Genomic DNA, 11481 nt, shown 5'->3' with positions numbered 1-11481 from the left:
TAAAAATAAAAATATTTAAAAAAAAATAATAATAAATAAATAAATAAATATAACATAGAATACCTACCCCATATTGGTAAGTCATCTATGTACATCTGGTACCAGTAGTGATTTTTGATAGCGTACACAAATGCATCTCTCTTTTCTTTATCTAAGTCAATTTCACAGTAAGTGGCTGGCATCACATCATCTGCAAGAAATAAAAATTGTAAATTAACACAATGGTTTGCAAAATAGCAAAAAAATTACACAAGAAAAAGCCAACATTTCCTGAAGTTAAAATTTGTATTCATAATAGTTGAAGCTGGGTGTAATTACATGAGGGTTCATTCAGTAGATAATTCTTTCCTTTTTAATGTATGTTTTAAGATTTTTCAAAATAAAGGAATTTAACCATCTGTATTTTCAAAGATTATCTTACTACATGAAGAAATTGTCCCTTATGTAAAGAAAATTATACAAGAACATTTACAAAATAATTTTAAAATAATTTGATTTTAAAGACAAAAATAAAAAAGATTCCAATACACAGGAAAGTTTTCATTTAATGTACACAAAAACTCAAAAATATGACCCTAAATAGAACAACTTCTGATAGAAGATCTCTGAGATATTCATTTTAACATTCTTGGAAATGCAAGTCACTAGAGGCCACAGAATCTATGAGGAATCCTAGTGACTCTTCATAATTAGAAAGATTAAAATACAACTTCCATCTAGCAGGTGTCACTGTTTATTAATTACCCAAAGGTCCCTTAGAGATGAGTCATTTCCACTTGAATGCTTTTCAAAAATACTGCTACCACAAGACTGTTCAGCTGGTCTCTAACCTATAAACCTTTCAAAAATGTGCTTTCAAAATGGACTTAGAAATTAAGTACTAGGAGTACAACATACAACATGGTGACTATAGTCACCACTGGTGTATGACATAGGAGAATCTTTAAGAGAGTAAATCCTAAGAGTTCTCGTCACAAGAAGAACATTTTTTTTCTTTCTTCTTTTCTTTTTATTGTGTCTATATGAGAATATGGATGTTGGCCGAACTTATTTGTGGTCATTTCACAATATGTGTGAATCAATCATGCTGTATGCCTTAAACTTCTACAGTGATATATGCCACTATTTCTCAATAAAACTGGAAAAAATGTTCTTATGGTCATTAGTTTCTAAACAAAATAAAACCAAACCGCAAAAAAACTGCCAACACTCTAGATGTCCATTGAAATGATTAAATTGCTTTTGTATATTTCTTAGGCAATTAGAGTAAATGATAAATCTTAACAAGAACAAAAAAAGAAAGTGTAGTTGTTTAAGGTCTCCTGTATTAATATTATTGGTTATTTTGAACTTGAAATGCAATTCCTCCCAAGAAACAATGTTAAATTTCTTAAATCTTGATTAAAACTCCTTAAACATATTATTTCTACGAGAAACAGCAAACTGAATTATGACACTAGCAACATGTCTTCCCAATTCTCAACAAGAAAGAATAGCTTCCCCTTATTAGAGCTCCATCCAAAGTAGGTACCCCAAAACCGTAACACCAAAGATGGGAGGGAACACTGAAGTCCATCAAAGACAGATAGGGAAATACTCTCACTCCCAAAGTAGAAGAAGAAAATTCCTTTGTCGTCTCCAACAGTGGCTCCCACACAGATTTCCTTTCTATCACGGCTCTTTTAGGCAGCAAGGAATTTAGGATTTTCACAACAGCAAAAACTGAGGCAGAGTAGGGAAAGGCAGGAGGGTTAGGACGTGAGATTGCTAGAAAGGGTTCCTACAGCAGGAGCTAAGAGAACTGGCAGCAAGAGGCGTCCAGACTTCCAGAGTGTAATTAACGCACAAAGGGCAGCAGGCAACTACAGCAACAAGGGGCAGCAGCAAACAGCTGTGGGAGACCTTACAGTAAACACTGCAAAGCCACCAAATTCCTTGCTGTTAAAATCAGACATTCACAGGGGCTTCTGGGTAGCTCAGTCGGTTAAGCGTCACACTTCAGCTCAGGTCATGATCTTACGCTTTGTGGGTTCGAGCCCCACGTCGGGCTCTGCGCTGACAGCTAGCTCAGAGCCTGGAGCCTGTTTCAGATTCTGTGTCTCCCTCTCTCTCTGACCCTCCCCTGCTCATGCTGCCCCTCTCTCTCTGTCTCTCTCTCTCTCTCAGAAATAAATAAAAATTAAAAATATTTTTAAAAAAATCAGACATTCACAGATAATCACCATTGAGATTGTATGTATGAAGTTCTGAGATACACAAAATGGCATTTACCTGCATAAAGCTTTTAAGTTTCCTCACGGTCTGAACTTCGGTTCAACTCTCTCTGGCCCAATTATCTATCAATTTTTCTCCCTACAGGCCAGCCAAACTCAACTCCCTGCAGTTTGCATACACCTTGTGCTCTCTTGGCCTCTGGACTTTCCAGCCTATGTTGGAAAGTCTACTACAAATTTATATTCTAAAAATTTTCCCATCTCCTACCCTCTCCTCTGCAGCGTAGTCCTTGATTCTCCACCCCTCACACTTCTCATATACCAGAGCTTGCCCCTTTCTATAAGTTCCGTGGCTTTCTCTCCATACCTCCATATGACACCTAGGCCTATACCAATTACAACCTCATACAGTATCTTAGCTCCTCAAAAAGACCATTGGCCTTGAGAGCTATGTGTATACTGATTACATCCCTTTTACTCCCAGCTATGCCTATTTCAGTACCCTACAGAGAATAGGCACTAAAGAAACAAAACATTTTAGCAAATTTTAAGAGCATGCTTTTACATTTATTTGGCAAAGGAAAACATGAAGTATATTACAGTATGTACATATACATTCATCAGTGTATGATGAGTGTGCATGCGCCTATGTGTCTAAGGAGGAAAATGCCAATATAAACAAATGAAATTTTTGAGCAGAGTATCTCAGAAATATTCACAAAGAGGTCCTGAAGAGTATCTTTCACTGATGTAAAATCTAGTAAAGAAATGGGTCAAAGGGAAAATCTATCTTTATGACAGGGTATAAAAAGGACCATGTGAGGTCATATTTTAATGAAATTCCTCTTACAGACATGTGAGCAAATACAAACATCACAAATAATTAAAGAGTCTGGTTGCTCAACTAAAACAGCACTTCTCTCAGGAGGGAGCTGCTTTGAAAATAACTAATGTAAAGTGTCTGAATACGCCAAATCATTGTTCAGCATTCCATCTACCTGGAAAACAATCTGAAAAATCTATCACAGTAAGTCACTGCTATTAAATTATAAAAGGGCATACCTTTTTCAGATGAAATACACACCTATGAATTCTGAAGAGGATACACTTAAGATTTCACCAATGTAAACACACATTATATGGGGGGGGGGGACAAAAGCAAAGTTATAAAGTGACAACTGTTAATACTGATTTTTCAAGCAGGCAGCAAGGGTAGATTCTGGAAACTACATACCAGTATGTCTGTCATCAATTCACAACAACACCCCAGACTAATAACTGAATGGACAATGAAAACATTGAGAAAAGAATATGTTCATTCAACCTCTGCGAACCTCAGATCCCTCAAATATAAAACAGAGATAACAGCTATCTCCTTCCCAGAGTTGTTTTAAGAATTAAAAGTCTCAATATATTCACAGTGTCTCCTTGGGCCACACATCCATTTGAGGATACAATGAAAGTGGTGTCTCCCTTGTCACCCAAAACGCACATTTGCACAAAACTAAGTGTACAGTTTCAGAAAACCCATGGACCCCTGAAGCCAGAGTTTCTGGTTCCACTTTGTACTCCCAGAGCCTACTGTAGTGCTGGAAAGCAGTAGGCACTCAAAATCTGCTGAATAAAGAAAAAGAAAGGTCTGGAAAATCTTGCGTAGTCAGTTAATCGATATATATATTGAAAGTATTATATTATATACTAAAGCATATATATATTAAAAGTATTGATTAACTGACCAATCTGAAATATAAACTGTACAATTTTTTCCTAGATGACTAAATCTCAACAAGTATCAAGATTTGCCTTTCGGGCTCTTGGGTGGCTCAACCAGTTGAGGATCTGACTCTTGATTTCAGCTCAGGTCATAATCCTGGATCATGGGATTAAGACCCTGCATCAGGCTCCGCACTGAGCAAGGAGCCTGCTTAAGATTCGCTCTCCTCCTCTGTCCTTCTTATGTGCTCTCTAAAACAAAAAGAAAGAAAGAGAGAGAGAGACTTTAAAAATGTTTATGTCCTCTGATTCAGTAATTCTAAGAATTTACCTTAATAAAAGATTCAGAGATGCATTAAAATACTTAACTGCTAGGGTAGCCAAATGCATTATTATTTCCAATAGGAAAAAAAAAATCCAAAAAAGCAAGGAAGGAGGCCCTGGAGGGCTCAGTTGTTTGAGTGTCTTCACTCAGGTCATGATCTCACAGTTTGTGAGTTTGAGTCTCACATCAGCACAGAGCCTGCTTTGGATCCTCTGTCCTCCTCTCTCTCTGCCCCTCCCCCATTTGTGCTCTCTCAAAAATAAAACATAAAAAAAAAAAGGGAAGGAAGGGAGGAAAGAAATTAGAAAGGGAAGAGAAGGAAGTAAAGGAAAAAAAGAAGGAAAATAATCAGAATACCTTATAATTGGGAAATGGGGAAAATTATAATATCCAACTCAGAGAACATTACATAAACACATTTTTAAAAAAATAATTAACAGGGGCACCTGGGTGGCTCAGTTGGTTAAGCATCTGATCTTGATCTAGGCTCAGGTCATGATCTCATAGTTTGAGATTGAGCCCTGCATCAGGCTCTGCACTGATTTTGTAGAGCCTCCTTAGGATTCTCTTTCTGTGCCCCTCTCCCACTCAGATTTTCTCTCTCTCTCTCTCAAAACAAATATTTTTAAAAAAGAAGAGTAAAAACTATACATCATTTATTAAATGAGTAAATTAAGTATCAGACGTATAATAAATACTATATGTTACATAAGTTTTTTGAGATATATATAATTATGACCCAATTTTTTAAAATTCTTTTTTTCCTTTTTTTTTTTATTTCTAGGAGAGAGAGAGAGACAGCGTGAGCAGGGGAGGGTCAGAGAGAGAGGGAGTCACAGACTGAAACAGGCTCCAGGCTCTGAGCTGGCAGTCAGCACAGAGCCCGACGCGGGGCTCGAACCCATGAACCGCGAGATCACCACCTAAGCGAAAGTCGGACGCTTAACCGACTAAGCCACCCAGGCGCCCCCCCAATTTTTTAAAATTCTAAATAATGTAGGATGAATGTAAAGAAGGATGGAAGAAAACGTTAATGATAATTATATCCAGGTGATTTTAATTTACTGCTTTTTATTTCTCTGCAGTTTCTAAATTTTGTACACTGATCCTGTATCATTGCCAAAATCAGGAAAAAATACATACACATACATTCTTTTGGGAAAAAAAAAAAAGACATTAATCTGGAGTAGAACAATGTTACCACTGGTCTGAATAGGAACTTATAAAAAGCCCAGGCTATTCAAATTTGCAGTTAGCATAAAGTTTAAGGAACTGTTAACACCAAGAATTCAAAATACCTAAATGCAAGATTCAGTACAAGATTCACATGATTTGGTCTGGCTAAAACACTTTGGTTGAAACCAACAGGACAAAATATGGCATTAAGTTCCCAGAGTTCCAATTAAACAAGGCAGATTAACCACAAGTATGTGTTTTTCCCCTCCTGAAACTCCATTAAAATGTCAATAAAGGAATAAAAAGGATGTAGGTACAAAAGGACGAAAAGAGGACAGTAAGATTTCAATGCATTTTTGGAACACTGAAAATGAACAGAAGATGGCAAATCACTAACAAAGCAGAGGAAACCTTAACAGAAAGGGGCTGGTGTCACAGAACACAAGGGACGCTTCAGATTCTCAGGACTTGAAAGGCACCACACAAGTCACAAAGTAGGGGACAGATGTAGGGCTGAACACACAGAGGAACTGTATAAAAATATGTTTATGGAAGGCTCGGATGCCCAAGTTCCCTTTTCCACTCACCACAAAGCTAGATGAATAACCTCAATTCCTCCCTCCAGTAGAGCAGAGGCACCTTCCCCTAGAGAACTCCAACAAAAAGCTTGCAGAATCAGGGCGAGTAGACTCCAGGGACTGAAACCAGGGTGGGGGGACTGACTTAAGTAAACATCTTTAGGCAGAATGAAAGGCCCTGCCACTTCTCCAGCCTTTCCCCCACTCTCTGGCAATCAGGCCCTTACCACGCAGACAGGTATCTATCTGGAAGGACATAGTGCACTGTGGTTAAAAGCTCTAACTCTAGCCCTGCGTTCCCTAGGTTCAAATCCTTACTCTGCCACTTTGCATCTGTGAATCCTTGAACAAGTTACCCAATGTCTGGGCCCCAACCTCCTCATCTGAAAACTAGGGATAATACACCTCATAACACTGAGGATGAAAAGTATCAAGACTGAGAATCACTAAATTATAAATACAGAAGACTCAAAGTAGTCTTTGGCATTTTTCTGTATCTGTAATGCTCTCAACTTATAATTTCATTCTAGAGAAGTAAAAGAAATACTTATGAAATAATTTCATCCCTCTGTTAAGTTGGGATACTCAAGGAAAAGAAAATTCAAAAGAAGGTCAATAAAACAAATGGGAGGAAAGAAGCCTCTAGAAGCCATCAATTTTTCAACAATATCCTTCATTATGCTGTAAGAATGCTCAAATGAGGGGACAGGGGAATGGACAGTGACCTCCCCTGGTTAGGAATTACTATTCCAGATCATCTAAAGATCACAGTGAACCAATGATCATAAAGAACAGACAGGCACAGAGGTGCCTGGGTGGCTCAGTCATTAAGCATGTGACTTCGGCTCAGGTCGTGATCTCACAGCTTGTGGGTTCGAGCCCCATATCGGGCTCTGTGCTGACAGCTCAGAGCCTGGAGCCTACTTCAGATTCTATGTCTCCCTTTTTCTTTGCACCTCCCCGACTCACACTCTGTCTCTCTCTCTCTCCCTCTCTCTCAAAAATAAACATTAAAAAAATTTATTTTAAAAGAACAAATAAGGAGCGCCTGGGTGGCTCAGTTAAGCATCTGACTCTTGAGTCTGGCTCAGGTCATGATCTCATGATTCGTGAGATCGAATCCTGTGTCAGCCTCTGTGCTATTAGCACAGAGCCTGCTTGGGATTCTCACTCTCCTCTCTGCCCCTCCCCACCCACGAGTGCTCACTCTCTCGCTCTCTCTCTAAATAAAAAAAACCTTAAAAAAAAAAAAAAGAGCTTAAAATGTCCTAATAGCTAAAGATGCAACAGTAAACAAGAATGCCACTGTCCCCGTCCTAGCAGAACTAAACTACCTAGCAAGCTAGTGCAATAGCTTGAGGATAAATCAAATCCTCTAATCAATAAACTAGTTTAATATTTCATAATTGCTAATACAAAATTAAGTTGGAACTATAGACACGCACTGTGTGATTAGTATTCCTATCAATGACCACTTTAAAAATGATATCAGGAACTTTGATAAATGCTCTATATAAATTACCTCATTTAAATCAAACAACAATTCTATCAAGTATATCATTTCCCTCATTTCACAGATGAGGAAAATGAGATCAAAGTGGAAGAATAACTTGTCCATGGCTAAACAGGTAGGCAGAGGTGGCACTGGGATGCATCAAGCCTCTTGGACTCTGAAGCACGTTTTCTCCATTCCACGATGGTAGGGTTCCGAGAGGTACCCTCTAAAATCATATGGTAACGAATTCAGGCCTGGTTCAAAGATACTCAACTTAATTCTACCCCTCTCTTTGTAATTTTCTTTAAATGTTCTCTTCTCAGTTTAGTGTATTGTCTAATGGTAGTATATAGCAGTATTGGGAGAAAAAAAAAGTTATGCATAAAATCTCAAGTGAGAGGCACCCTTCATTAGACTAAAGACTATCACTAGTTTCCTAAAAGTCAATTTAGTGACCTTCATTTTATGAAATAATACCAATTCATTTTGCCTGGCAGAATCTACTATATTTTTAAAAAGGTGTGTGTGTGTATATCTGTGTGTGCATATAAGTGTGTATGTATAGACCTATATAGTATTTTCTAGTTTTGAAATATTTCCAAAACTTTATTTATTTGAATATGCCTTGATAAGAACATTTAAAAATCAAATACTTGAGAGATGAAAAGATTAACAATATAAATGTTTCTATAATTCACATAGGGACCGAAGGTTCGAGTTTCGTGGCATTATTAGTATGCTGGGATACGCCTTGGGCAAATCATTTCATCTCTGGGCCTCACTAAGAAGAAATCAGATGACAATCTCTAAGGCGCATCCAACCTTTAAAATTCTATGACACTATAAATAACAACCAGGAAACCTAGTAAAACATTGCTCAAAGCATGATCAACTATGGTTTTGAATTGGGCAAGCAAAAGACTACAGTAGAAAGAGAAATCTCATCAGCATTTACTTTTTCATCTGGACCACTTAATTTAGCAGCTCCCTTAGCAGCACATCCGCCCGCGCTGGAGGTGCAGAGCTGAGAAGGCTCCAAGGAACCACCAACTCTCCGGGAATAACACCTGGCCAGTCCTTGTGCTTTTCATTAAAAGGTGCTTAGTTAGAAAGGAAAATAAAACCCACTTTTACAACCCATAAAAACCGTTCCCCTCTATCTAACCAATCTACCCATTTCAGCCTCAAGGAGCTAATAAAAGAGGACAAGTGAAAACAGCTGAATGATTACTCTTCTTTGGTATACAGGCTAAGGACTTCAAAAAGTGATCAAATCTGTCCATGACAGCAAAGTAGGACTCAGAGTTTCTGCCTATCTATTCTCTCTCTGATTCCTCCTTGGTAAATTAGAAATGCGCACCAAATATGAACAAGGAGAAAGTTATGTGAATAAACGTAGAACTGAAGTTCTCAAAGATCCCACACACTAGTCCAAGTTTTCTCCTTATTTGCAATTAAGTAGTTATGTTGCCTGATTAAATTAAAACACAAGCCTCAGGGTGTGTTTACAATAATTTATAAAGTTACAGGCAGGCCACTGTGGTTTACATTTACAACTTAATTTTATAATTAAGCCCCAAAGAACACAGTGCAGGAAGAGGGTGGGGAGAAGAATGTAAATATGTACATCTGTTTTCAACAACAATAAAAATATTCTGAAAACAAGAATAAAATTTAACCAGTCAAAATTAAACATTATCTTTAAAATATTTTCTTTAAAAATCTCAATTCACATCCTTTTCTGAAAAGCGGAAAAATAGCAGCAGTTACTGTTCATTTTACACTTGTAGACAATGAAGTCAAAATGAGAGTAAAGAGCTTCAGTAAAATCAATGCAGTAATAGAAATAGGATTAAAATTAAATCTCCTGATTACAAGATCCAAGCTCTATTCAAAAATCAGGACACCTAATCAAAGATCCTGTAAAAATTCAATCATTCAGGCTTCTGTTCACTGGGTTAAAAATGTCTATGCAGGAAATACAATCTCTGGCTAATTTCACAGAGAAAAATCAGAAGTTTAAACACTTTACACTTAAAGGGCTTGATAAAATAAATACCTGCATAATAACTAGATGGGGATTTTTTCCAGTTTTAACAAGTCTTTGACTTAAAATTTAAAACCACACTATCCTACTAGAATTGAGAGACTAAATTAACACCCACTGATAAATGCATTCAGAGCCAATGGTACAAGTCTGAATTTGAGGCTTTATGCAGAATTTTTAAGTACCCATATGCCCCATGACATTCCTATACCTCCAGAAATTATGAATCTCTGACAGCCTTCCCCAACCACATATGTCCAACAACTAGAGGGTTTACTAGAAATCACTTTTCAGAAAGAAATAGGTTAGGAAATAGAATTTTATCAACAATTATTTATTTTATTATTTTACAAATATTCAAAATAAAACTTTGTTACTTACTAACGTACTTTTCTCAATGCAACTTAACTTACAGATTAAAACATTTTTTAGAGTCTAGAGCAGTGGTTCTCTAGGGTCAATCAGCCACGTCTGATGACAGGCTGGGCTGTCACAACTGGAAGGTGGTACTAGCACCTACTGCGTAGAAGCCAAGGACTTTGCTAAACATCCTACAATGTATAGGACAGCCCCCCACAGAAAAGAATATCTGGCCCCAGTATCAACAGTGCCAAAGCTGAGAAATGCTGGCCTATAATCTGACTTGTATTATAAGGACTATTAAGGTTTACTTACCTTTGAATTTAATATCCAGACCACTAAATTCCAATTCAACTCCTTGAAGTGCTTCTCCCAGAGTTTCATGGTAATGACTGATGCTTTTTTTTGACCCCACACAGAATGGAAGTGAAAAGTACTTATATGTCTCTTGGCGATTATGGTAGGGCCCAACAGTATTCATCCATAAGACAACTTCCTCTTTATCTTGATACTGAAACAAACAAACAAATTATAAATTTTTAATCTAATCTAAATTAAGGGAATATCTGTTATATGTTCTAACCAAAAGTGTACTGTGTTTGGGAAGCTATAAAAGAAAACACTGGAAGTTTATTTTATTTTAATCTGATGATCAATTGTATCTTCTGATTATGATCTCAGGCAGATCCATCTTTTCTAAACTTTGTTTTACAGAAGGTATTGTTTAAACAAAGTCCAATAGCACGTAAGAGTTCAATAGCACATCAAATAATGGTGAACCCAGAACGAATATTATTCACCATGCTCACACGGACAAGGAAGGAGGAAAGAAAATCAATAGCTTACCCAGAAACTCATGTTAATCATTAGAAACTAAAAATCTAATGTTGCCAGCAACCGCAAATAAAATTTCATCTCTTTTCTAATCTTTTCCATGGCTACTGGTCAAGGTACTAGAAAGGAGAGAAATGACTAAAGAAGAGGGAGAGAAAGGCAGACTACAGAAATCTCCATAGTCCATTCAAACCGTCATTCTATTTTCCCCCTTATCAGCCTGAAAAATATATACTGTGTGCACACTTCTTTGAATAAGTAACTATGGTTCTCCCCATCGGTAAATACTATCTGTAGCTAAATCCAGAGTGTGGTCCAATGACTTTGCATAGGTGACTTCACATTTCCAGGGTCCAATTGGGGAATGTGCCAAAGATTTCTAAAATCGTAAGTTTAAAATTCCAATGATTCCAAGAAAAGCAATTACCCATAGCAACATAAATTGAAGATGATAGGATACCATTTAAATCAATGAATAGTGCAGATGTGAAATCACTGAACAATTATTTACTGAGTGCTTGCCACGTCCAATAATTGCATTTGTAGTTGAGGATACAGCTTTTAACAAGACAGGTTCCCTGCCCTACTGGACCTCAGCCTAAAGGGAAAGACGGACACTGAACAATTAATTATAATAAAGTAGGGAGCTATGGAACATATAACAGAGGAAGCTATCCAACTAGCCAACTACCAAATTCTTACCTCTAAAACTAATATACAAACATTTTTTATCAAAATCC

At 37.2% G+C, this 11481-nt stretch overlaps 1 protein-coding gene across 1 annotated transcript in view; it reads right to left on the bottom strand.

Annotated features, from left to right (window-relative positions):
• TM9SF3 (transmembrane 9 superfamily member 3) overlaps nt 1–10413 on the bottom strand; it is a 57563-nt gene extending 47150 nt beyond the window's left edge. Inside the window, exons 1-2 of the mRNA XM_077779300.1 lie at nt 10223–10413; nt 68–190 (exon numbers count right to left, since the gene is read on the bottom strand). Coding sequence (XP_077635426.1) covers nt 68–190; nt 10223–10388 — 289 coding nt within the window. The 5' untranslated portion in view covers nt 10389–10413. The remainder of the gene's footprint in view (nt 1–67; nt 191–10222) is intronic.
• Nucleotides 10414–11481: the final 1068 nt, after the last annotated feature.

Source organism: Crocuta crocuta, unplaced genomic scaffold, assembly GCF_008692635.1.
Source record: "Crocuta crocuta isolate KB4526 unplaced genomic scaffold, BGI_CrCroc_1.0 scaffold170, whole genome shotgun sequence".
In the NCBI taxonomy this organism is placed as follows: domain Eukaryota; kingdom Metazoa; phylum Chordata; class Mammalia; order Carnivora; family Hyaenidae; genus Crocuta; species Crocuta crocuta.
The sequence above is the reverse complement of the archived record's forward strand: the minus strand, read 5'-3'. Positions and strand labels throughout refer to the sequence as shown.